Raw genomic sequence first — 25,651 nt, forward strand, 5'->3', positions numbered from 1 at the left:
GTTCTACTATCGCAGGGCTTCGCCTAAGCACCGCTACAATATGACCGAGGTGGAATATGGTGGCAGGGGGCACCGCACACGGCTAAGGAACGATCACGTGGATCAACTTGTGTGTCCTAGGGTGCCCCCCTGCCCCCGTATATAAAGGAGGGAGGGGGAGGTGCGGCCGGCCCCAAGGGGTGCGCCTGGAGGAGTCCTACTCCTACTGGGAGTAGGACTCCCCCCCTCTTTTGCCTTGTTGGAATAGGAAAGGGAGAAGGAGAAGAGGAAAGGGGGGCGCCGCCCCCCCCCTTTCTTGTCCTATTCGGACTAGGGGGGAGGGGGCGCGCGGCCTGCCCTGGCCGGCCCCTCTCTTCTCCCTTATGGCCCATGAAGGCCCATTAATCCCCCGGGGGGGTTCCGGTAACCCCCCGGTACTCCGGTAAAATGCTGATTTCACCCGGAACGATTCCGATGTCCAAATATAGGCTTCCAATATATCGATCTTTATGTCTCGACCATTTCGAGACTCCTCGTCATGTCCATGATCACATCCGGGACTCCGAACTAACTTCGGTACATCAAAATGCATAAACTCATAATAACTGTCATCATAACGTTAAGCGTGCGGACCCTACGGTTCGAGAACAATGCAGACATGACTGAGACACATCTCCGGTCAATAACCAATAGCGGGACCTGGATGCCCATATTGGCTCCTACATATTCTACGAAGATCTTTATCGGTCAGACCGCATAACAACATACGTTGTTCCCTTTGTCATCGGTATGTTACTTGCCCGAGATTCGATCGTCGGTATCCAATACCTAGTTCAATCTCGTTACCGGCAAGTCTCTTTACTCGTTCCGTAATACATCATCCCGCAACTAATTCATTAGTTGCAATGCTTGCAAGGCTTATGTGATGTGCATTACCGAGAGGGCCCAGAGATACCTCTCCGACAATCGGAGTGACAAATCCTATTCTCGAAATACGCCAACCCAACATCTACCATTGGAGACACCTGTAGAGCTCCTTTATAATCACCCAGTTACGTTGTGATGTTTGGTAGCACACAAAGTGTTCCTCCGGCAAACGGGAGTTGCATAATCTCATAGTCATAGGAACATGTATAAGTCATGAAGAAAGCAATAGCAACATACTAAACGATCGGGTGCTAAGCTAATGGAATGGATCATGTCAATCAGATCATTCAACTAATGATGTGACCTTGTTAATCAAATAACAACACTTTGTTCATGGTTAGGAAATATAACCATCTTTGATTAACGAGCTAGTCAAGTAGAGGCATACTAGTGACACTCAGTTTGTCTATGTATTCACACATGTATTATGTTTCCGGTTAATACAATTCTAGCATGAATAATAAACATTTATCATGATATAAGGAAATAAATAATAACTTTATTATTGCCTCTAGGACATATTTCCTTCAACCAGCCCATAGTGGGCTGGTGCGCCCCCCTTGGCCCACCCCTTGCGCCTAGGGTTGAAACCCTAGGGTGGGGGGGGCACCCACTTGCCTTGGGGGGCACTCCACCCCCCTTGGCCGCCGCCCCCCTTGGGAGATCCAATCTCCAAGGGGCCGGCGCCCCCCCCAGGGGCCTATATAAAGGGGGGAGGGAGGGGGCAGCCGCACCCTTGCATCTTGGCGCCTCCCTCTCCCCTGCTACACCTCTCCCTCTCGCGCAGACGCTCGGCGAAGCCCTGCTGCGGTGACAACTGCATCCACCACCACACCGTCGTGCTGCTGGATCTTCATCAACCTCTCCTTCCCCCTTGCTGGATCAAGAAGAAGGAGACGTCATCCGCTCCGTACGTGTGTTGAACGTGGAGGTGCCGTTCGTTCGGCGCTTGGTCATCGGTGATTTGGATCACGACGAGTACGACTCCATCATCCACGTTCTAGTGAACGCTTCCGCTCGCGATCTACAAAGCTATGTAGATGCAATCTGAATACTCGTTGCTAGATGAACTCATAGATGGATCTTGGTGAAACCGTAGGAAATTTTTTGTTTTTCTGCAACGTTCCCCAACAGAAACTCCATGCTGATGGACTTTTGGAATCACTTGATTATGAATCAGTTGATGCTTGCGAATCATGCCTCATGGGCAAGATGACTAAGACTCCATTCTCCGGAACAATGCAACAAGCAACAGATTTATTGGAAATCATGCATACTGATGTATGTGGTCCGATGAATATTGAAGCTCGCGGCAGGTATCATTATTTTCTGATCTTCACAGATGATTTGAGCAGATATGAGTATATCTACTTGATGAAACATAAGTCTGAAACATTTGAAAAGTTCAAAGAATTTCAGAGTGAAGTGGAGAATCATCGTAACAAAATAAAAGTTTCTACGATATGATCGCAGAAGTAAAATATTTGAGTTACGAGTTTGGTCTTCAGTTAAAACAATGTGAAATAGTTTCACCACTCACGCCACCTGGAACACCACAGTTTAATGGTGTGTCCGAACGTCGTAACCGTGATTTATTAGATATGGTGCGATCTATGAAGTCTCTTACTGATTTACCGCTATCGTTTTGGGGTTATGCATTAGAGACAGCTACATTCACGTTAAATAGGGCACCATCTAAATCCGTTGAGACGACACCGTATGAACTATGGTTTGGCAAGAAACCTAAGCTGTCGTTTCTTAAAGTTTGAGGTTGCAATGCTTATGTGAAAAAGTTTCAACTTGGTAAGCTCAAACCCAAATCAGATAAGTGCGTCTTCATAGGATACCGAAAAGAAAATGTTGGGTACACTTTCTATCACAGATCCGAAGGCAAGATATTCGTTGCTGAGAATGGATCCTTTCTAGAGAAGGAGTTTCTCTCGAAAGAAGTGAGTGGGAGGAAAGTAGAACTTGATGAGGTAACTGTACCTGCTCCCTTATTGGAAAGTATTTCATCACAGAAATCTGTTCCTGTGACTACTACACCAATTAGTGAAGAAGCTAATGATGATGATCATGTAACTTCAGATCAAGTTACTACCGAACCTCGTAGGTAAACCAGAGTGATATCCGCACCAGAGTGGTACGGTAATCCTGTTCTAGAGGTCATGTTACTTGACCATGACGAGCCTACGAACTATGAGGAAGCGATGATGAGCCCAAATTCCGCGAAATGGCTTGAGGCCATGAAATCTGAGATGAGATCCATGTATGAGAACAAAGTATGGACTTTGATTGACTTGCCCATTGATCGGCGAGCCATTGATATTAAATGGATCTTCGAGAGGAAGACGGACGCTCATAGTAGTATCACTATCTACAAAACTAGAATTGTCGCAAAGAAGGTTTTCGACAAGTTCAAGGTGTTGACTACGATGAGTTTCTCACTCGTATCTATGCTTAAGTCTGTCCGAATCATGCTAATGCTTTCGCTTTCGGTCTACGAGGGTACGTGGACAACACTCTCCCCTCTCGTTGCTATGCATCACCATGATCTTGCGTGTGCGTAGGAATTTTTTTGAAATTACTACGTTCCCCAACACTACTGTCACTGGGAAAGGACACCGCAAGATTGAACCCAAAGCTAAGCACTTCTCCCATTGCAAGAAAGATCAATCTAGTAGGCCAAACCAAACTGATAATTTGAAGAGACTTGTAAAGATAACCAATCATACATAAAAGAATTCAGAGAAGATTCAAATATTGTTCATAGATAAACTTGATCATAAACCCACAATTCATCGGTCTCAACAAACACACCGCAAAAGAAGATTACATCGAATAGATCTCCACAAAAGAGGGGGAGAACTTTGTATTGAGATCCAAAAAGAGAGAAGAAGCCATCTAGCTAATAACTATGGACCCGAAGGTCTGAGGTAAACTACTCACACTTCATCGAAAGGGCTATGGTGTTGATGTAGAAGCCCTCCGTGATCGATGCCCCCTCCGGCGGAGCTCCGGAACAGGCCCAAAGATAGGATCTCGTGGATACAGAAAGTTACTGCAGTGGAATTAGGGTTTTGGCTCCATATTTGGCAGTTTGGGGGTACGTAGGTATATATAGGAGGAAGGAGTACGTCGGTGGAGCAACATGGGGCCCACGAGGGTGGAGGGTGCGCCCAGGGGGTAGGCGTGCCCCCCTACCTCGTGGCCTCCTGATTGATGTCTTGACGTAGGGTCCAAGTCCTCTGGATCATGTTCGTTCCGAAAATCACGTTCCCGAAGGTTTCATTCCGTTTGGACTCCGTTTGATATTCTTTGTCTGCGAAACCCTAAAATAGGCAAAAAAAACAATTCTGGGCTGGGCCTCCGGTTAATAGGTTAGTCCCAAAAATAATATAAAATTGTATAATAAAGCCTAATAATGTCCAACACAGAATATAATATAGCATGAAACAATCAAAAATTATAGATACATTGGAGACGTATCAGCGCCAGGGAGCGCGTTCCCGAAGAGCGAGACGGACTCGGGCGCGGGGAGGCGCGCCAGCGACGGGGCGAGGGTGCCCGTCGGGCCGGTGCCGTGGAGGCACAGGCGCTGCACAGCGCCCATGGTCGGATCTCGCCTGCAGTTTCTGTCGAGCGAACCGTGCGGTGTCGCTGACTAGTAGGGCCAGGGCGGACACCTGAGGGGGCAGCAGCGGACGAGAGCGGACGACGAGAGCGCTCGTTTTGTCCGCCGCGGACCCATTCGTGGCCCACTTTTGCGTTCAAGTTGGGTCGGGAGGGAGGACAAACGGACAGCAGGCGGACACAGACGCCCATTTGGGTCGCCCCGTTGGGCCAAGTTTTCTGTGCGGATGACCCAAACGGACAAAATGGGTCACCCCATTGGAGTTGCTCTTACAATGTAAGAGCAACTCCAACAGGCCGACCCAAACGGACGGCATTTTTGTCCGCTTTTTGTCCATTTGGGTCGGCCGCTGTAGGATTGAAAGTATGTCTAGAGGGGGGGTGATTAGACTACTTGACCAAATAAAAATCTATCCTTTTCCCAATTTTAGTCTTTAGCAGATTTTAGCTATCTTAGCACAAGTCAAGCAATCCTAACACAATTCAAGCAAGCATGCAAAGAGTCTATGAGCAGCGGAAAGTAAAGCATGCAACTTGTAAGAATGTAAAGGGAAGGGTTTGGAGAATTCAAACGCAATTGGAGACACAGATGTTTTTGTCGTGGTTCCGATAGGTGGTGCTATTGTACATCCACGTTGATGGAGACTTCAACCCACGGAGGGTAACGGTTGCGCGAGTCCACGGAGGGCTCCACCCACGAAGGGTCTATGAAGAAGCAACCTTGTGTATCCCATCATGGCCATCGCCCATGAAGGACTTGCCTCACTAGCGGTAGATCTTCACGAAGTAGGCGATCTCCTTGCCCTTACAAACTCCTTGGTTCAACTCCACAATCTTTGTCGGAGGCTCCCAAGTGACACCTAGCCAATCTAGGAGACACCACTCTCCAAGAAGTAACAAATGGTGTGTTGATGATGAACTCCTTGCTCTTGTGCTTCAAATGATAGTCTCCCCAACACTCAACTCTCTCTCACGGGATATGGATTTGGTGGAAAGAAGATTTGAGTGGAAAGCAACTTGGGGAAGGCTAGAGATCAAGATTCATATGGTAGGAATGGAATATCTTGGCCTCAACACATGAGTAGGTGGTTCTTTCTCAGAAAATGTGTATTGGAAGTGTAGGTATGTTCTGATGGCTCTCCTCACAAATGAAGAGTGGGTGGAGGGGTATATATAGCCTCCACACAAAAACTAACCGTTACACACAATTTACCAATCTCGGTGAGACCGAAGTGAAAAACTCGGTCGGACCGATTTAGCAAACCTAGTGACCGTTAGGATATTCGATGGGACTGAGATGCAACTCGGTAGGACCGATATGGTTAGGGTTAGGGCATAATGTAATCTCGGTGTGACCGATTACACAAACTCGGTGGGACCGATTTTGGTAATAAGCTAACCAGAGAGTTGGTCAGGTAAACTCAGTGGGACCGATCGCTCATTTCGGTGGGACCAAAATGTTACGAAAGAGAAACAGAGAGTTTACATTGCAATCTCGGTGGGACCGATCTCATCTCGGTAGGACCGAAACGTTACGAAGGGAAACAGAGAGATTACAACCCCATCTCGGTGTGACCGAAATCCCTATCAGTGAGTCCGATTTGCCTAGGGTTTGTGGCAGTGGCTATGACATTTGAAACTCTGTGGCGCCGGATAGAAAGAATCGGTATGGCCGAGTTTGACTTTTGGTTTAGGTCATATGTGGATGTGGGAAGGTAGTTGAGGGTTTTGGAGCATATCACTAAGCACTATGAAACAAGAACCTCATTAAACAACACCTCATCCCTCCTTGATAGTATTGGCTTTTCCTATAGACTCAATGTGATCTTGGATCACTAAAATATAAAATATAGAGTCTTGAGCTTTGAACTTGAGCCAATCTTTTTGTCCTTAATATTTTGAGGGGTCCACATTCCTCATCCATGCCATGCCATTCATTGAGCTTTTCCTGAAATATTAATCTTGGAATAACATTAGCTCAATGAGTTATATGTTGTTAGGAATTACCAAAACCACCTAGGGATAGTTGCACTTTCAGCCGCCCGCCCGCCGCCCGACCCATTTCATGACCGCGCGCGTTTAAGATCATGTCGTCTGGAGCGCGGGAAAGGTTCGCGCGCGGGGGGGGGGGAGCGGCCTAGCGCGCGTTGGTTTTGGCGCTCCAGCGCGTGGGAAAGTTTCGCGCGCGCGCCGCGGCCGGCGCTCGTTATAAAGAAGGTGAGGAGGATCTCGTTATAAAGAAGGCGCTCCCTCCACACTCTGCCCGCGGCCCACTCTCGCCGCCTCTGCGCCACCATGTCGATCCGCCGCCTGGGCGCTTCGGATTTTCGCGGAGTCCGCGAGCGCCGCTCCGGCGCCTTCTCCTCCGAGATCTGGTTTCGCGAGAAACGTCTCGTCTTCGGCACCTTCGACACCGCAGAGGAGGCGGCCCGCGCGCACGACGCAGTGGCGTGGCGCCTCCTGAGGCCTCGTCGGGATATGAATTTTTCCAACGTATCGAGCCAGCGGGCGCAGGATCTGGCGCCTCTCCCGCGGCTTTTCACCGACGAGGATCGTCGTGTCCACCGGAGGCGGCAGCGTCGCCTCGCCATCGCAGAGAAGGACGTGGAAGCCTTGGTGGTGTGGCGCGGAGGCTTTCCGCAGGACATCGTCGACGAGCGCCAGTTCTACAAGCAATTGAGATCGGGGAGGGACGCAGGAGGAGGGAGTGAGCCGCCTATCAGGAGGACAAGCGTTCACGGAAAGCAGGCAGCTCAATTGAAACTGAAGCTACGAGAAACGTCGGGTTGGGACTTTGAAGACGAGCAGCTTGCTGACGCCTACCTTCAGACGTCGGAGGAGGACATTATCGAGTTGGAGTCAGAAAGCGACGAGTAGTGGTCTTTTTCTTTTATCTGTGTGCGTTAGAACTATCTATGTACTGAAAAAATGGCCGGCTGCTCGGCGACGTAGCAGGCGGGCGAGGGGTGTGAATCCACAGTGCCACCGACAAGCATGCCCGATGAGGAAAGAGAGTGAGCGCGCACGCGTCCGTTTTGTGTCCGCGCCGACGCAAATCAGGCTTAAAAATGGGCCGGGAATGGGTCAGCAGGCGGACGAAAGCGGACGCGCGTCCATTTGGGTCGGCGCGTTGGACCGGCCTTTTTGTCCGCGCCGATCCAAAGGGACGGCCGCGGGCGAAATGGGTCGTCCCATTGAAATTGCTCTAAAGAGTGGCAAATTATCAAAATGCAAAGTAATTGATGGCAAAAAATAAAAAACCCGAAAACAAAAGAGAGAAGAGAGAGAACGAGAGAGAAAGGTGAGATTGAGACGTTTCTCTGCGTATCACCTGGCCCACCTGATGACAGACCACTCACACCCAGGTACGATCGGGTCCCACCCGATCTACACGCTGTCACGGCAACACCACAGAGTCGGACTCCGAATTTCAAAAAGAAAAACACCACAGACTCCGTCAAAGGCGGTGGCGTGACAGAGAGCGGGGGGTTTCGAAATTTTGGGGAAACGCGCCCCACCCCATTCGCCCTCCCCTTTCCCCTTCCATCCACCACCCCGCGCGAAACGCAGGGAGAGAAACCCTATGCTCGTCGGCGGGCGCGGCCGGCGAGGAACAAGGTGGGGGGAGTGTGTACCGGCGACAACGACCACCACGCGGAGACGAGCAGTACCAGCTGACCAAGCAGCCCGCGCGCGACGAGAGAAGGGGAGAGGGGAAGGAAGGAGGTCCCGTCGGTGACGCGAGGCGGGTGCGGCGAACTGCTACATCTCCGGGAGAGAGAAGGTAATTCGCTCGCCCTGGTCTCCAATTCGTCTCGCGAACGGCAGGGAGAGTGGGGAGAGTGGGGGCAGGGGCGTTTCGCCCACGCCACGTCGTCATCTTTCATCGAGGCTAGGGGAGGAGGCTTGGTGGGGACGCTAGGGGTGGCCGGAGTCGGGGGAGGGGGGATCCAGAGTCGAGGTCGCCGGTGGGAATAGTCGCGCGCGGAGCCCTGCGTGCAAATCCCACACCCAGCTCATCACACATCGATGATCTCACGGGGAACGTTTTTTCAGGCAAGTTTGTTCAGGTAGATGCGGCGTTTTTTTCCCAATTCACAGATGCTGGCCCTTAAGCAGCTCTTTTTGTTCCCTCATGAACAGGCAAGTTTGAACAGATGCAAGTGCAGGGGGCAAGTTTGAACAGATGCAAGCGTAAGAGGACATTTGTTTAGACGAGAGATCAGGCAATACTGACAATAGGAGAGGATCCCCTCAGGCAATAGAGTAGTGCATCATTAGGCAATTCTGTGTTAAAAACGCCGCAATTCTGCACATACTGTATGTAGTCTCTAGCATGTAGTTCTCTGTTTCTGCATGAAATGGGTGTCTCTAGTATGCTTCTCTGTTTCTGCACATTTTTGTCAGTTTATTTTCTCCGCTGGTTAGCGAGGATCCTCTGGTATCTTGCTTCCAGTCTCACCCAATTGCTCCTGTGTACAGCAAAATCGCAAGTCAGCAATGGATCTGGTGGTGGCAGGGCGCGGCGAGGCCATCAAATGGCTCCTGACCAAACTCGGGGCGCTGCTTGCCGAGGACTACACTCTGATTCAAGGCGTCCGTGGTGACGTACAGTTCATCACAGACGAGCTCGGCACTCTGCAGGCGTTCATTGGCGACCTCTGCCGCACGGATCCCCACTACCACGACCTCCGGACGAGGGATTGGCTCAAGCAGATCCGTGAGGTCACCTACGACGTCGAGGACTGCGTTGACGACTTCGCCCACCGGCTGCATCACGACCCCACAGCCGACCTTTGCTGCTGCTCGTTTGTTGCCTTCAAAATCTATGAGGTCTGGACGTGGTGGCCTCGCCACGAAATAGCTTCTACCCTATCTGAACTCAAGATGCGGGCACAGCAAATTGGGGAACGGCGCATCAGATACGGCCTTGACAACCCAAAGACCAGCAGCGACAAGCCCGGTGGAGCTGACATTGGGTTCAATGCCGCAGAGAATCAGCAGACAAGGCTTGCGCTTGTTAGAACCAAGACACCCGTGGGAGTTGAAAGGGACATGGAGATGCTTGGGAAATGGATGCTGACAGCTGAGGGGCCGGCAGAGACCATTGCACAGCAACTTCCAAGCAATAGCACTGTTGTCCGTGTGGAAGAACCTAATGCAGATCCAACAAACCATGGTGTGCTATGCATAGTCGGATTAGCAGGGGTTGGCAAGACCACAATAGCCAGATCATTATATCAAAACTTCAGTGATCAGTTTGACCGCAGGGCGATGGTCACAGTGTCACAGAAATCTGATGTAGAGGCAGTACTAAGGAGTATACTCTACCAGATCATGCCACAGGTCAGAGAAGGTACCAGGCAGCAGCGGTGGTGGGACACATCTCATGGCAGTATTGGGGGCAGCACCTTGAAGAAAGCACGTGATAGACTACAAACATTGAAACTTCAAAAACTCAAGGAAGAGCTTAAGGAGCACTTAGAGAAATACAGGTATAACATCCATCAAGTGGTCCTTTGTGTAGCTCATCACTATGCTTTCTATATATGCATATTACATGAAAGCATCATCGAATTGCATAAACTAGTCTTCACATGATTTACATCAGTTTTTCTTATGTTATTTGAATTCAAGTTCAACAAGATAATTTTTTGCTAGATATGTACTTTCATTTCACTCTTTGTTATTCCAACACTTCATTTACATTGTTTAAAAGTGACTCATCTTGTTATCTTTTCTTCTCATGGCAGTTACCTGCTTGTGCTGGATGATGTTTGGTCTACTGATATGTTGGAGCTGATAAAGAAGTCACTGCCTAAAAGTGAGAAAGGTAGCAGAGTGATTGTTACGTCAAGATTCCAGGCTGTTGCCAGTGCTTCAGTAAGGAATAAAGGAGATTATCTTTACGAGGCTGTAATCCTCAGCGGGGACAAATCTAAAGTATTATTTATGGACATCATGGCTGAAGCTAAAGGTTGCCAGGAACAGCAAGATAAGAGCAAAATTATACCTGAACACTGGGAAATGTGCATGAGGCTGCCATTGGCGATAGTTATCATGGCTGGATATGTTGCCTGCAACCCACATATTTCTGACTGGAAACAAGTTTTTAAAGATCTGGTACCAGACTATCTGAAACCTCTTTCCCATGATGGATTAATGTGCATTATTGATAATTGCTATTTTGATATGCCTCTTGAGATCAAAAGATGCTCTCTACATCTCAGTATATTTCCAAGCGGTTTGCAAAATAGCAGGAAACGCCTCTTAAGAAAATGGATCTCAGAAGCTCTTGTCAGTGAGAAACAAGGATTGAGCGTAGAAGAGGTTGCAGAAACATGCTTCAATCATTTGATAAAGAGACAGATAATTCGAGCTGTGAAGCACAGTAGCAATGGAAAGGTGAAGACCTATGAAGTTCATCACATGATACATGAGTATCTTGTGTGCAAGGCGGGTGAAGAAAATTTTGTCACTGTGGTTGGTGGCCAGTGGTTCGTTGCACCGCCCAGTAATATGGTTCGGCGTTTGTCACTTCAGAGTGATGGTTTGAAGACTGAGAGTGCAAAAAATAACATGAACCTATCCCATGTGCGATCGTTGAGCGTATTTGGTACTTTGAATGGTTTGCTTTCCAAGCCACAAAAGTTGAGAATTGTGCAGCATTTGGATCTTGAAGGCTGTACAGATTTCAAACAAGAACACACAAAAGTTGTTTGCGAACTTTTTCTTCTCAAGCACCTCAGCCTCCGTAGAACAGACACCAGAAAGCTTCCTAAAGAGATAGGGAAGCTTCAGTATTTAGAGACCCTTGACATCAGGGAAACTGGTATTACAAAGTTACCCAAAACTATTTGCCAGCTGCAAAAAGTGAAGAATATACTTGGTGGGAACAAAAAGACACGGAAGGCTTTGAAGCTTCCTGAGGATATGAAGAAGAAGCCAATAAGATCCCTCTGTGTACTGTCAGGCATCGAAATTGTCGAAGGACCATCTTCAGTAGCAGATTTCCGTCAGCTGACCAAGCTGAGGAAGCTTGTAATCTACAAGTTGAACATCAAGAATGAGGGTAAACTTTTCGATGAATTGAGGTTCTCTATTGAAGATCTTTGTGGCTACTCGCTCCAAACCCTTGTAATTGATGATGAGTCTGCTGGTTTTCTCAGCTCATGGGGTTGTCTCTCCTCCCCGCCCAAGTTTCTGAATGCCCTTGAGCTGTCTTGCAAACTGCAGGCGAAAGTGGTTAATCTCCCAAAATGGATCATTGAGCTGGAAGCACTGACAAAGCTAACGCTCTCAGTCGGGATGCTTAGCTCAGATGCTTTGGTGCAACTTAGCCAGCTGAGGAAGCTGTTCTCTCTCACATTTTCTCTTGATGACGCAGAACAGGGTCTAGAATCGGAAGCCACTTGCAGACTGATCCAGCTTCACTTGGAGCATCCTAACATTACCATGATGATCATAGTTCACCCTGGTGGATTCGAGAGTCTGAAGCTTCTTCGTTTTTCTGCTCCTTACGTGCCAAAATTGGTGTTTCTGGAGAAGGCTACACCTAACCTCGAAAGGCTTGATCTGCGGTTCTTTGCTTTTGAGGGAGTTGATGGTATAGAACACCTTAAGGTTCTGAACGAGTTGCACTTAAGTTTACATAACAATGGAAGTCAGGGTACCAAAAAGATAATACAACAGATTTCAAATGAAGCACGGCAATGTGAGAATGGACCAAAGTTGATCGTCGATCGGTACCATTAGGTAGGCAAAATTCAGTTTTCATATCATCTTAACTTCTGTTCTTCATATGCTTCTGTCTAGCTATATGGGTGAACATCATGTTGACAAAATTTTGTTTCTCATCAGTGCCTATGGATGCGGCTCAGCGACGAACTACAATTGAGTGAACCATGCCTGGTGGTGGTGGATAGGGCTGCACTTCCGATTACATGACTGCTTCCGTCCTCTGTTAATCTCTACATCAGTTTCTGTTAGGATTTTTTGTGGATAACTTATTGTGCTTCATGTGAAGCCAATGCTTCTTGCCTTGTCCGTATGAGCTTTTGTGTATCGTGCGGTTCTTTATAATGAAAATACAGGCTGAGCCCGTGGATTTGAAGAAGTAACTTCTTTTACTTAGGAGGAGAATGTGGCGTTTGCTGATGAGGTAGTGCCATAGTGTGGTGGCGAATGGTGATACAGATTTTGTTCTTAGTTGCATGGTGTGATGTGAAACTTGATAATGGTTTTTGTTCTTTGCTTGACTATGAGAAGGGATACAACAGCTGCTTTTTGAGAATTCTGAAGGTAATAAATGCTTGCTGTTCTTAGATGTTGTGGTGTGACAATCGCCGATTGTGTCACTGTTCCTGTTTTCCTGCTTCTTTGCACTGTTGTTTTGGAGTGTTGGATTCTTGAAGTCTGCAGACTTGCTATTGTTCACAGGTTGCCCATTGGACTGGACGACAACCATCGTTGTGCTATTGTTGTTGGTGTATCCTGTAATACTATGTTGAAAGGACGTGCATGAGATGTGTGCATTCACAACAAATCCTTGGGATGATATATCAGTATAAGAAGGTTTGCGGTTCCTATGGTGACACCCTGCGGGGTTTGTTCTTTGTTGCATACAAGCTGATCGGCTCGTTTCAGTTTTACCCGTGCCACGGTAGGATTTGCAGTGCATCATGGTAGTTTCTCAGTTTTTATCGCAGCTTGCTCATGCTGCTCGTTAGTCCTTTTTTGTTTGTGGAAGTGTTGTTAGTACTGGAGAGTGGAAAGACGATGGCAGCGGAAGAGGTACTTGGCTGGCTTCAGCTTGACACACGCAGTTATGCAGGACAGAAATCGATGAACAACTCAATGCTTTCAGTGTCCGGCACCTGGTGATCAAGATTAGATAGTGCCCGCTGATGGCATTACACTTACATGTTTGAAAGATGAACAGCTTTCCACAATTCCATTGTTCTTAGAAGGCTGTTTTCTTAATTAACGTTTACTGCATGTGCCAAGAGGGGAGGGTAACTTCTAGGATCTACTATGATGGATGAATCATCAAATACTTCCCCAAGCAAGCAAGCGAGCGACTTGCATGCGGCAGTATTTAAGAGACTCCATAATTGGACTTTCTTTTGCTTTTCCAATAACATGCTTAATGGAGCAGTAACAATATATCACTATAAAGAGATTCTCATCGAGTTTCTCTATCAAATCCTTGTCGCGAGGCAACAAACTGCTTAATAACACTTTCCAAAATCACTGTAGGCATTGTTACTGCTCTCTGAAGGACATCAAAGGAGGTGCCATAATCATTCCATCTTTGACTTAGCAGCGAACTTGGACAAATGTTGATCTACATGTCTCGAATCAGCCGCATTCTATGAGTATTCTTTTTCAAACCATTATCTCTCTACGAGGTCGAGTAGGAACAAAGGGAAATTTCGTTGGGAACCGGCGATCATCCGCTGGCTGCACAAAATTTTGTTTCTCATCGGTGTCTATAGATGCGTGCTCAGCAAGGAACTACAACTGAGTGAACCATGCCTGCTGGTGGTGGATAGGGGTGCACTTCCGATTACATGACTGCTCCCGTCCTCTGTTGACCTTCATCAGTTTCTGTTAGGAGTCTGTATGGATAACTTCTTGTGCTTCATGTGTCGCCTTGTCCGTATGAGCTTTGTGTACGGTGTGGTTCTTGATAATGAAAATACAAGCTGAGCCCTTGGATCTGAAGAAAAAGTAGCTTCTTTCACTTGGGAGAATGTGGCATTTGCTCGTGAGGTAGTGCCATAGTGTGGCGCGGAATGGTGATAGTGATTTTGTTCTTAGTTGCATGGTGTGATGTGAAACTTGATAATGATTTTTGTTCTTTGCTTGACTATGAGAAGGGCTACAACAGCTGCTTTTTGAGAATTTGGAAGGTAATAAGTGCTTGCTGCTCTCAGAAGAGAATAGCAGATGGATCAAAATAGAGTAAAATGCTTGATTTTCCGTGGTACCGTAAAGAAGTCGCAGGTAATTAATTTGATGACGGGTTGACAATCGCCGATCGTGTTACCATTCCTATTTTCCTGCTTCTTGCCCTGTTGTTTTGGTGTTGGATTCCTGAAGTATGCAGACTTGCTATTTTTCACAGGCTGCCCATTGGACAGCCATCATTGTGTTCTTGTTGGTGTATAAAATGTTGAAAGCAGGTGCATGAGATGTGTGCATTTGCAACAAATCCTTGGGGTGATATTAGCACAAGAAGATTTGTGGGTCCTATGGGACAACCCTGCAAGGTTTGTTGCCTACTGATACTGACTGCAGCTGCGATGGATGGCTGACGAGCCCATGAAGAAGAAGCGGTGGGAATGATTGAAGATGCTTCATTGGGATGAAATTAGATAATGCCCACTGATGGTATTTACACTTGACGTGTTTGAAAGATGAACAGCTTTCCATTGTTCTTGGAAGACCGTTTTCTTAATTAACGTTGAAAACATTTTGGAGTATTGATTTTTTTTTCACGACTTCCATGAATGTCTCTTCATGCTGAAATTTTGCAAGCATAAAATATATTTGTCAAAGTTTTACCAAATTTTTTTTTAAAAAAAATAACTACTTTTTCCTGAGTTTACTGTTCATGAGGGTTCATTTTAGCTCAGGATCAGAATAGTACTTTCAATTCTTATTAAATGTCTCTATTAAATTCCTGTTGCGAGGCAACAAACTGCTTAATAACACTTTTCCAAAATCGCTATAGACATTGCTACTACTCTCTAGACATTTGTAAAAAGGTTGTGTCAATTAATTCAGATCGAAGAAGAAGGGAGTACCATAATCATTCTAGTGGTACTTCCTTACACTCTTTGATGTGAAAATAAAATAATTCTTTAACATAGCACGGTATAGACGCTCGTACGCTCACTGTCAGGCATAGAACTTGAACCCTGATCGGCCAGGAATGATATCACTGTTCTCCTAGCCATCTAACCACGTTTGGTTTGGTTCGCTGGACAAATGTTGATTGACATGTCTCGAATCAGCCGCATTCTATGAGTATTCTTTTTCAAATCATTATCTCTCTACGAGGTTGAGTAGGAACAAAGGGAAATTTCGTTGGGAACCGGCGATCATCCGCTGGCTGCACAAGTTGACTTGCCTACCCGACCCCTAAGGCCTCCTTTGTTTTAGAGGAATTTCATAGGAATTCTAGAGGATAGGATTCTTATAAGATTTTTTCCTTTAGAGCCTTTTGGTTCATAGGAATGGATTCCTATTCCTACATAGGATTGGTTCCTATCCTCCACATTTCATAGGAAAATAAAAAAGAGGCTAGACTCAATGAAAAAATTCCTTTGATGTCAACCAAATGACATCTTGTTTTCTATTCCTACTCATAGGATTTGAGATACATGTCATCTCATTTCCTACAAGATTCCTATTCCTATGATAATCCTATCCTATGAACCAAAAGAGGCCTAAAAATGAAAAAATAAAAAGACTTGCATACCCGACGGAGGCGGGCAGACACGAGTCACGACAGAACATGGAACACAACAGAACAGACAGAACACAAGAGGTGATCTCTTTCAGTTTCCAAGAGGATGAGGCCGCACCGCACCGCAGCAGCTAGCGCGGGTGGGATGTCAGGCATGGCGCCACGCCACGCCGCGCCGCCCGCCTCCCTCCCTCCCTCCATTATGTCAGGCGTGAGCTCATCCGTTGTTGGCCTCTGCCCGGGTCTTCTCCCCGCGGCTCGCTCTCCTCTCTCACGAGTCACGAAACCGGCTAGCCGTAGGGAGCGGCGATGGAGGCGGACGAGCTGCTGAGGAAGATACGGGAGCTGGAGGAGGGGCAGGCCCAGCTCGTGCGGGAGATGGGCAGGCGCGCGCCGGGGCCGGGGCCCAGCCGCCGCCCCGCGTTCCCGCCGCGGCACCCCTCCTCGTCGCGGCGCGGAGTCGCCGCGCTCCCGGACCCGTCGCCGGGTCCGCGGCAGCTCCGCGACAACCGCGCCAGGCTCTCCGACAGGCACTGCCACTGGATACTGCAGTCGCTGGGCCAGGCCGTGCACATCATCGCGCCCGACGGCAAGCTCCTCTACTGGTGAGCTTCCAGCCCTAGCTGCGCATTCTCGATGCTCACCGTGTGTTTGGTGAAATGCTGAACCAGTGTCATGCATAGGTTCAGGCATAATTTGTAGGGCTTTTGGTTGTTTAGTTGTGTAGTCTTTCCCACGAGTGCAAATATGCTGCGGGGACCTATATGGAGGCTCAAAGGTTAGCTCTCAACTTAGTTTGGGCTGCACAAATCTCTTGTGCTGTTACAAGGATGTAATGGCCTTTCCCTTGGGGCTGTATTGAAATAGTCCTGTGTGCATTAGCTTTCTTATGCGGTAGAGGAATCTATGGCTTTACTGGGTGGAAAGCGGTTGCTAAATTCAGAATATGGATGTCCAGCCTCTAGCTTGCCCCGGTGATCACACTGGGGATGTTTTATGGCATTGTCCTGCTTAGCATCAACTCATCATAAAAGACACTGGATGTATCATAGCAATTCTTTGCATGATTGCACCGATTATTCAGCAATTTTTTTTTTGTTCTGGTATTCATACGCAAACTTGACCCACAAAAACTGTACAAACGTCGAAGCATCATGTCTGCTTTAAAGATCTACGTTATCTCAGATTGGTTGGAATAATTTGCCAACACTATGCCCATGCCACATATTTGGTGGACCTTAGTTATGATGGTGCATACCTATCAAGCATTTTTTTGTGTGAATGGATATATTTTTTAGCCTCTGATACACTTTATTATATGATTTCAGTTTCGAAATTTCTTACAACACTGTTTGAGAAGTTATGCTGTTTTTCTGGCAAGAAGAACATGTTGTGAAAATGTTGCCATTCTGTTCGATCATATGAAGCGTCTTTCTACCAAACTCTTACCTTTGTACTGTAACCTAGGAACCGGTATGCTGAGCATATGTATGGCTATTCTGCATCAGAAGCAATTGGCCAGGATGCCATTGAGTTAATTGTTCATCCTACAGACTTTGATGCTGCAAAGGTCGTTATCCAGAATATATTTATGGGCAAGTGTTTTAGAGGAAAGTTTCCTGTTAAAAACAAGTCAGGAGAAAGGTTCTTTATTGTTGTCCATAACACTCCTTTATATGATGACGATGGTAGCTTGATTGGCCTCATATGTGTCTCGCTTGATGTACGGACACTGCAGGAGATATTTAGTCCTTCAACCACAGAGAAATCCTGTCAAAGTTCATCAAAGCCCCATTTTCATGATAACAACCGGCCTAAAAGTGGTTCACAAAACAAAGGTTCTTCTGACTCCCAGCAACCTCTGCAATCTGCTAGCACCTCCAAGATAACAACTTTTGTAAGTCGCATTTCTGAGCAAACAGAAGAAGGAATTCGAATGTTTAGTTTTAATGGAAAGATTCTCTTTCTGATATTTATGCATAATTTATTTCCTAGTGTATTCTCTTTCTGATTTTTAAATAACAACACAGGCTACCAAGCTTACAAGTAGAGTCCGTTCTCGGATAAGGACAGGCCAGAATTGCGAGAGACAGTGTGCTAGTGGCTGTGAGGAACAGTATTCTGAACATGATGTCAGGGCGAACCTGACAACAAGTGAGGCAAGCACCCCGAATGAGGATGTACGGTTTGGTGTCTTTGCTGCTGAAGAGAAATCCCCTCGGGAGTTGAGCAAAACAAGTACTGATAATCCAGGAGAAGGAAAAGTAGGGTTTCACAAAAAAATTAGTTCAAAGGCCGAGGCATTGCTGGCCAAGAAGGGGATATCCTGGCCTCGGAAAGGGCGTGAAAATGATGGGGGTTCTGGGAAGAGTAACATAACCTCAACACATTTGCATGATAAGCAAGAGAATGACCAGAGTCATCAGAGAGTTCCAGTTGTAGAGCCTATCATGATTCCAGACTGCCAAGACACTGAATACGCCCAGTCAAGCAAATATGAGTTCTCAGGTTCCTGGTGGACTTTTAACAACACCAGTAGTATGAACAGCACAAGTACTATTGGGAGTCCTATCGAGAGAGTGGATTATGAAGCAGACTGCTTAGATTATGAGATTCTGTGGGAAGATCTAATAATTGGAGAACAAGTAGGTCAAGGTAGTTATTCTCCCTTTGCAATTACTCCATCTTTCTGGACATGTACACTCTCACATCTCTTGTTAGCATGTTCTTAAACGATTTAGGCGTAGGCATAGCAACAATTTGTACTCTTCAGAACTGCTTAAGGAGTTTGTTCTCAATAATTCCTCAGTGTGCATGCCTCTTAGTAATACCTCGTTATGCTCTGTTCTCTTTGGCTAATCCAAAACAGTTATCTTTCAGTAATTACTCATTGTGCATGCCTGTTAAATAATAGTTTGTGTGTTCATTTTTGTCATAATCCAAATCAGTTCCACCTCTTCTTGTCTTTAATGTCAAAATACTTCAGTTATTTACTTTTTTCATGATTTTACAGTAGTCCTGGTGTCATGAGTTCCATGCCACAACTGCGATAGCATTTTTCTTGTGTATGCTTATTACTTGTGCAGCGTTTTTTTAGAAAATGAAAGCCTTATTACCCAGGTCTCTGCATCGTAGATGCATATGGCCTTAATTATTCCGACGTTTATTACAAGTCATCAAAATGTAGCCTAATAAAATTGGTGATAGACCACAACTCCTCACAGCCTGCAACTAAAGTGTGACAGGCCACACATAGCAACTAGAGACTAAGAAGCCTCTATCACTTGCATGACATCCAAACCGGGACATAAACTTCCTGGTACCACTCGAGCTTCTTTGCGCCACGCTCCTTTGGCTTCTTGTGCTGCACCCTCTGTTATAATTCCCAAGACCGCAACCAACTGGTACACGAGAGTAACATCTGCATAGAAGATTGAACTTTCTTGTCAAAATTAACATAATTTCTGCATAGCCAAACGGACCAAAAAACTGATGCAGCCCTGACCAAAATAAGCGATTGTAAAGACCTATCAAACACCCGCAGGCACGACCCAAAAATATGCTAGACACTACGGGGTGGAGTTATGTTGAAAGCCAAAATATACAGCACACCATGCATACATGCTAACCCACACTCAAAAAATAGACGTTGGATAGCTTCTTGCTCAAAACAAGCCATTTGCGCATCATCAAATTATCCTTGTGAGAATAACCCTCCAACAAAGGAACCAAATGAACACCTTGATTTTGGGGCAATTTAAGTCTTCAAAACCGTTTGGATCTAAAATGAACCCTTGTGTCTATAAGGACCACATACATGGATTTCATCAGAAAAAAAAACCTGAGGAATGCAAATCCAAGAACAGAGGCTACCTTGGAAACAATGGTGTTCCAATCAGCTAACAGCTGACCTATAAGAGTCCGGCTAAAATCCACATTTGGATTCGCCACCCCAAGAACAGAGGCCACTGTAGCATGTCTGTTACGTACAATGGTAAACAACCTGGGGAACAAGGTAGAAAAAGGTGTATCCCCTAGCCAGGTTTCTTCCAGAACAGGACCGAGTCTCACCATTTTCCACGCAAAATGGTCCAAAATGAAGGTAGGTTTCTTTAACGCACATAAGACATGTACTTGTTTACTACTAAAATTTCATGTAGATAATCAAATAGAATAGTAAGAAAGTGCCTATTGTTGAACTGCTGTATCCAAGCGGGCATTGCCTGCTTCTGTAAAAGAGACCACTCATTTTGTACTATTGTGGTGTTTGGTTCATGCAGGTTCTTGTGGAACAGTGTATCATGCTTTGTGGTGTGGCTCGGTATGTATGTTCTGTTGCGTGGTTATGTATTAAGCATTACATCTTAATGATCAATTCTCAATATTTATCCATGTTTTCGTAGGATGTGGCAGTTAAACTGTTCTCCAAGCAGGAATATTCGGAAGAAATGATAAATGCCTTCAGACAAGAGGTAGGCATCTATATATGACTGCAATTTCTGCTGACCCTCAATTGCTGATGAAATTTCGTATTATGCCAATGGAACTGCATGATTTCTACTGTCATCTTGAATCAGATACTCCAGTGCAGAAACTAATTCCAGATTACGGTTGGACCCTGTGATGTTCGCTGAACCATAATTTCCATTTTTCTATTCTTTGTTGTTCATGTGGGTAAATATAAAGAAAATGATACAGTGCTAACAAAATTTCACTATGTTGATTTCTTTTGTAGGATATCAATTAGCAGTATGTTGATAACTTTCTTAATCCTGTTCTTGTGATCCTTCCATAATTGTGGTCATGACCATACTTGCGTCCACCAAATTTGTAGGTATCATTGATGAAGAAACTACGACATCCCAGTATAATACTTTTCATGGGCGCAGTTGCATCACAGGAACGACTTTGTATTGTTACAGAATTCCTCCCACGGTAGGCTATATCTCCCACATGTTTGTTTCTGTGTTTGTTACTTTTTTTCCTTTACTTGGTGGAAGACAAACACTATGATCACAGTCCTTTTTTTCTACCATACCTATGATCTGGGCCCATAGAAACAATAGTATCATTCATATCATTTACCAAGGAGTTCTCATCAATCTATGCCACAGTTTGAAATGTTAGTGGTTCTTGATGGTCACTGATCCGTAGCAAAACTGGGGTTGAAAAGATGTGTTATGTTTCGCAAAAAGTGTGAGTTTTGTTGAGGAATTTCAGACAAGAAGGTTCATGTAAAATGGAAATTCAGAACTACAGATTTGTCCTTGTGGGGGCTCAGAAGTGGAGGTAGTAGATGTAACTAATTAAGGATGAAACCAATGATTTTGTTGGCCTTCCTTGAACCCCATGTGGCTGCCTCATAGTTTCTTCTGTCCCTTCTCTTGCATATTTGGAACGATTCTCTCCAGAAGTCCACATCCAAACCTTGATCATGAACCAGTGGGCTACACGAGCTTCTTGGCCTTATATTCCATCACCATAATTCTAGTGCCCTTGTTTTGAGTTGTGTTTATGTAATCCATGTGAAGTTTGTGTTCGGACCTGTACTTTTCAGAGTCACTTTCTTGGAAGACTTCATAGATAAATAAAAAAGGCAGCCCGGTGCATGTAGCTCCCACTTGCGCAGGGTCTGGGGAAGGGTCCGACCACTTTGGGTCTATTGTACGCAGCCTTTCCCTACATTTCTGTAAGAGGCTGTTTTAGATAAATATGAAAGAGAAACACTCCCGCCGTTTCAAATTAGCTAGTGTATTAGATTTTGTTAGGACATGCCATTGACAAACAATTACTCTATTAGTATATACTTTATGCGATATAAAGTTGATGTCAGTAGATGTACTTGTGGTTATGCTTTTGTATCACAAAAATTATATATTAATAGTGTAATTGCAAGTCAAAGGCTCATCCTAACGAAACCTAATATGCTAGGTAATTTGAAGCGGAGGGAGTATCATGTGGACATATGCCACTCGTATTATGTTGGTCTTTCCACATTAACTTACGTGAAGTGCAAGCGTGTCGCCCCAGGTTGGTTATATGCCTCTGTGAGTAGTAACTGGGGAATATGCTAGGTAATTTTTCAGTAGTTTATCCAGTTTGAGAACAAAAAGACTGAGCTAACCACATTGGTCTTTTTCCATGGTGTTGTACTGATGCTGCAAGTTCACCTGAAACCCTTACCTTTGTTAACCATACTTTTTATACAATTTCCAAAGGTTAACATGTGGCTCAGTGGCTGGCACACATAGCTGTGTGACCAAATACCCAGGTTTTATATCCACCTTCCTCTTACCAGAAAGTTGGGGCTGCTAGTACCCTCTGTTCTTTTCATTTGACACTGAAACCACTTTCCAGTGATTGCTGACTTACCTCTAGGTGGACTAGTCTCTATTTTCTCTGGATTTTGAACTATTCTGGTTATTGCAAATTTAGTTTGGGCATTCTTCTGTAATTGTTTAGACTTTAGAATCTCTTGAGAGGTCATTTTTTTTACTTACTCTGTATAACACAGTTCCATGTTGCAGAGGGAGTTTGTTTCAGTTGCTTCAAAAGAACACTGCCAAGCTGGATCCAAGACGGAAACTTAGCATGGCCATAGACATCGTAAGTCTATTTTCTCTTGACAGCTGGTTTAGAAAGTCAAGCCAAATACATTATGTGTAACTGTTAAGAAATGAACATATTGTAGCAGAAAAACTGGATAAGCATGCTTCACCTGCATATCTCAAGAGACAATTTTAATCTACTCATAAAAAAAATTAGCACCAATGTGAAAGCGAAGTTGAATTGAATGTAAATTAAGCCATACCTGTAGCTCCATTGTAAAAGAAGGAAAGAAGAAAATAGGTGATTTCCTGTACCTGCCATCTCACGTGGTACCTTGAGCTATGACACACATTATGTTACCATGAGCGAATAATCTATCACCAAGGTGGTGACCAATGATGTGGGCGTAGCTTAGCGCAACTAGGTAAGCTTAAGTCTAGTGGTGTGATGCGTGAGTCAGTGCTTCCTGCGTGTCAGCATTGATTGTGCGTGATTGTATGAACGTTATTACCTAATCAATGAAGCTCACCCTTAAAAAAATAAGCCATATTTGTAGCTTCAGTGTATGGAAGAATGAAAGAAAGATGGAGGTGACATGCTGTACCTGCCATCTTACATGGTATCTTGAGCTATCGTACACATTATGTCACTATGATTGTAAGTGAAGATTCTGTCACCAAAAGCCAATCATGATCTATGTTATTAACCCATGGAGATAAAAATGTACCTGGTATTTTGTTCGACAAGTACATATTTTGCCCGTATGGAATCTTTCATTGCCATGTGGATTCTTAAAAACATAATTATATTGTTGCAGGCAAGGGGCATGAATTATCTTCACAATTCCATCCCCACTATTGTGCACCGTGATTTAAAATCATCAAACCTGTTGGTTGATAAGAATTGGACTGTAAAGGTAACTATGAAACTTAGTTCTCCACACTTTTATATATTCTGTGCTCACTTGTCTCAATTAGGTTGCAGACTTTGGTCTTTCGCGCCTCAAACTTGAAACATTTCTGACAACAAAAGGTGGAAAAGGAACAGTAAGTACAAGAAAACTTGACTTTTGGCATCGATTCTCCAGCTATCTAGGGTGTCTTTAACTTTAACCTCCTACCAATTTTCTATGTATACAAATATGCTATAAGCATCTGATAGCTTAGCTTCCATATCCAGCCGCAGTGGATGGCTCCAGAAGTGTTACGCAGTGAACCTTCAAATGAAAAGTAAGCTCAACATGAGCACTCTTTAACAACAGATGTTCTTGTTACCTACAGATAATCACTCATTTCTTCCTTTTTGTGAAATATAGGTCTGATGTATACAGCTATGGAGTGGTCCTGTGGGAGCTTGTTACTCAGAAGATACCATGGGATACTCTCAATCCAATGCAGGTGTGTTTTGCTATGTGTTATGTATGTTGGTTGGGTAGTTAATATTCTGATTTTATATCAATATTTGGTGCTAACTGTGTGATTTGGACTTCAGTGGTGTTGTTTCCTACAGCAGGTCGAGAAAGAGTGCCAGCTTGATCTGTATTAAAAATCTACCAAGATACAACCAGTAATAATAATAAACTTGATATTTCTTTACTCCATTATTTCCTCCATTCTCTTTTCAGTCTAGCGGCAAGATTAACACTGAGATGCTTTTGTCAGGGCTTGGTTTTTCTGCTGAAGAATTTGCATAAAAGGTTCTTAAAAGTTTTTAACTCCCGAAGCTTAGGGTGTCGTCCATTCTCCTTTTCACCCTTAGAAAAAAGTCTTTAGATATCCCTTTTTTGTATGTCCTAGAGCCAACAATCCCTTGAAAAGTACTCGTACTAGCTAACTGGTGAATGGTGTATCGTTACGAAAAACTGGAATCAGCACCGCTGCAGTTTAAGAAAAAACCACTTGCTTGTTTATATATAAGCATGCTAGAAGGCAAGAATCTCTTAACTCTGTGATCCCTATGTGGCAGATTATCGCAGCTGTGGGCTTCATGGATCGTAGACTGGAAATTCCGAGCAACACGGACCCTCAGTGGGCATCGATCATCGAGAGCTGCTGGGACAGGTACATTATTACTGTCTTGTGCACCACTCCGGCATAACATTTTTCCGGTGCCGCTAAAGGGTTATCCTTCCTTTTCCATGAGCAGTGACCCACAGTGTCGCCCCTCATTCCAAGAGCTCCTGGAGAGGCTCCAGGACCTGCAAAAGCAGTGCGCCGTGCAGGCTCGGACGCGGCGTGAAGCGGCTGGGAAAGGTGCTGGGAAGATGAACGCTGAAGATTGCTAGCTTCGTTTCCTGAGGTGGGTGAACTGCAGCTGCCATTTTGAGTATGGTTGGTTGGTTGGGCGTGAGCTGAGAAGGTTGAGGTATGTTTTCCGTGTCACTTCCCATAGGAGGAGCAATGACCGGCCCAAGCAGGAATGTACTTGTGTAGCACTCAAATCGTTAGCTGAAGCTTTGGGGTTGCAGTTTGTTTGTGAGTTGTGACGTGAGATGAGACTTCCAGATGTAGTAACGCATATGGTTTGTGTCAACTCGTAATGGGCTGTGTACTATGGGAATTGTCGTTTTTCTTATGTAGGGAGCATTTTACTGAAACTCAATGCCGCATGAAGCTGACACACAGGCCAAGGGGGGATCAAAACAGCCTGAAGATGAGTCATGAGAGTATGTAGGGCCTCTTTGTTCCGCAGGATTGGAAAAGCCGACGGTTTCTTCTAAAACATCCGAGCCGATGGATTAAAAAATCGGCTTGTATGCGTTTCCTGTGCTGTGTATACTCTTATATTATGGTTTTTTTTTAACCGATAGCAGGAGCTCTTGCTTTACACACTAGTGTCAAAGACGACGGAGGGAGTAAAATATAGCAGGAGCTCTTGCTTTACACACCCGGAAAAGGCAAAGCAGCGGGCGAATCTGAGGATGAGAGCCGGTAACAATGCGCACCACTTTGGGCGGTTCCACTTTCCGGCATCCATCCATCCATCTTTCTGGGCCGTCACCATCGCTCAGAATGTTTGGGAGCAGTAATCAAAAGCTCGATCCATCTATCCATCATCTTTCTTGGCAACAACAAACAATGGTTTCTC

General features: G+C 45.3%; 3 protein-coding genes across 13 annotated transcripts; all 3 read left to right on the forward strand.

Annotated features, from left to right (window-relative positions):
* Positions 1 to 6,834: 6,834 nt before the first annotated feature.
* On the forward strand, positions 6,835 to 7,416 carry LOC147972972 (uncharacterized). Its single transcript, XM_087524518.1, has one exon. It carries the CDS (start codon positions 6,835 to 6,837, stop codon positions 7,414 to 7,416), a length of 582 nt encoding a protein of 193 aa, XP_087380644.1.
* Positions 7,417 to 8,007: 591 nt separating this feature from the next.
* On the forward strand, positions 8,008 to 12,865 carry LOC125510658 (disease resistance protein Pik-2-like). Its single transcript, XM_087521781.1, has 4 exons — positions 8,008 to 8,323; positions 9,022 to 10,034; positions 10,293 to 12,294; positions 12,400 to 12,865. The coding sequence occupies exons 2-3, from the start codon at positions 9,040 to 9,042 to the stop codon at positions 12,292 to 12,294; spliced, it is 2,997 nt and encodes a 998-aa protein (XP_087377907.1). The 5' UTR covers positions 8,008 to 8,323; positions 9,022 to 9,039; the 3' UTR covers positions 12,400 to 12,865.
* A 3,207-nt stretch (positions 12,866 to 16,072) lies between these two features.
* LOC125510659 (uncharacterized) lies at positions 16,073 to 25,395 on the forward strand. 11 transcript variants are annotated; one of them, XR_007284687.2, is made up of 15 exons: positions 16,073 to 16,620; positions 17,483 to 17,912; positions 18,046 to 18,670; positions 20,296 to 20,336; positions 20,419 to 20,487; positions 20,850 to 20,950; positions 22,543 to 22,621; positions 23,382 to 23,480; positions 23,542 to 23,610; positions 23,744 to 23,793; positions 23,880 to 23,961; positions 24,056 to 24,130; positions 24,226 to 24,260; positions 24,530 to 24,624; positions 24,710 to 24,734. XR_007284687.2 is itself a non-coding variant. In XM_087521782.1 (14 exons), exons 1-13 carry the CDS (start codon positions 16,325 to 16,327, stop codon positions 24,846 to 24,848), a joined length of 2,175 nt encoding a protein of 724 aa, XP_087377908.1. In that variant the 5' UTR covers positions 16,073 to 16,324; the 3' UTR covers positions 24,849 to 24,862; positions 25,144 to 25,395. The 11 variants fall into 11 exon arrangements, 4 of the variants coding, with proteins under 4 accessions (XP_087377908.1, XP_048531859.2, XP_048531858.2 ...); XR_007284685.2 differs by having other exon boundaries at positions 24,226 to 24,624; positions 24,710 to 25,138; XR_007284686.2 differs by lacking the exon at positions 24,226 to 24,260 and having other exon boundaries at positions 24,710 to 24,837.
* Positions 25,396 to 25,651: the final 256 nt, after the last annotated feature.

The sequence above is a fragment of the Triticum urartu genome, chromosome 5A, assembly GCF_056163025.1.
Source record: "Triticum urartu cultivar PI428250 chromosome 5A, HENAU_Tu73, whole genome shotgun sequence".
Lineage (NCBI taxonomy): Eukaryota > Viridiplantae > Streptophyta > Magnoliopsida > Poales > Poaceae > Triticum > Triticum urartu.

Bases quoted from the DNA above. Each gene is read 5' to 3' on its own strand.
- LOC125510659 (XM_087521782.1), top strand. From the start codon at position 16,325: ATGGAGGCGGACGAGCTGCTGAGGAAGATACGGGAGCTGGAGGAGGGG. The intron at 18,671-20,295 runs GTAGTTATTCTC...TGGTTCATGCAG, and splicing joins TGGAGAACAAGTAGGTCAAG to GTTCTTGTGGAACAGTGTAT. The intron at 23,794-23,879 runs GTAAGCTCAACA...TGTGAAATATAG, and splicing joins AGTGAACCTTCAAATGAAAA to GTCTGATGTATACAGCTATG.
- LOC147972972 (XM_087524518.1), top strand. From the start codon at position 6,835: ATGTCGATCCGCCGCCTGGGCGCTTCGGATTTTCGCGGAGTCCGCGAG.
- LOC125510658 (XM_087521781.1), top strand. From the start codon at position 9,040: ATGGATCTGGTGGTGGCAGGGCGCGGCGAGGCCATCAAATGGCTCCTG. The intron at 10,035-10,292 runs GTATAACATCCA...TTCTCATGGCAG, and splicing joins GAGCACTTAGAGAAATACAG to TTACCTGCTTGTGCTGGATG.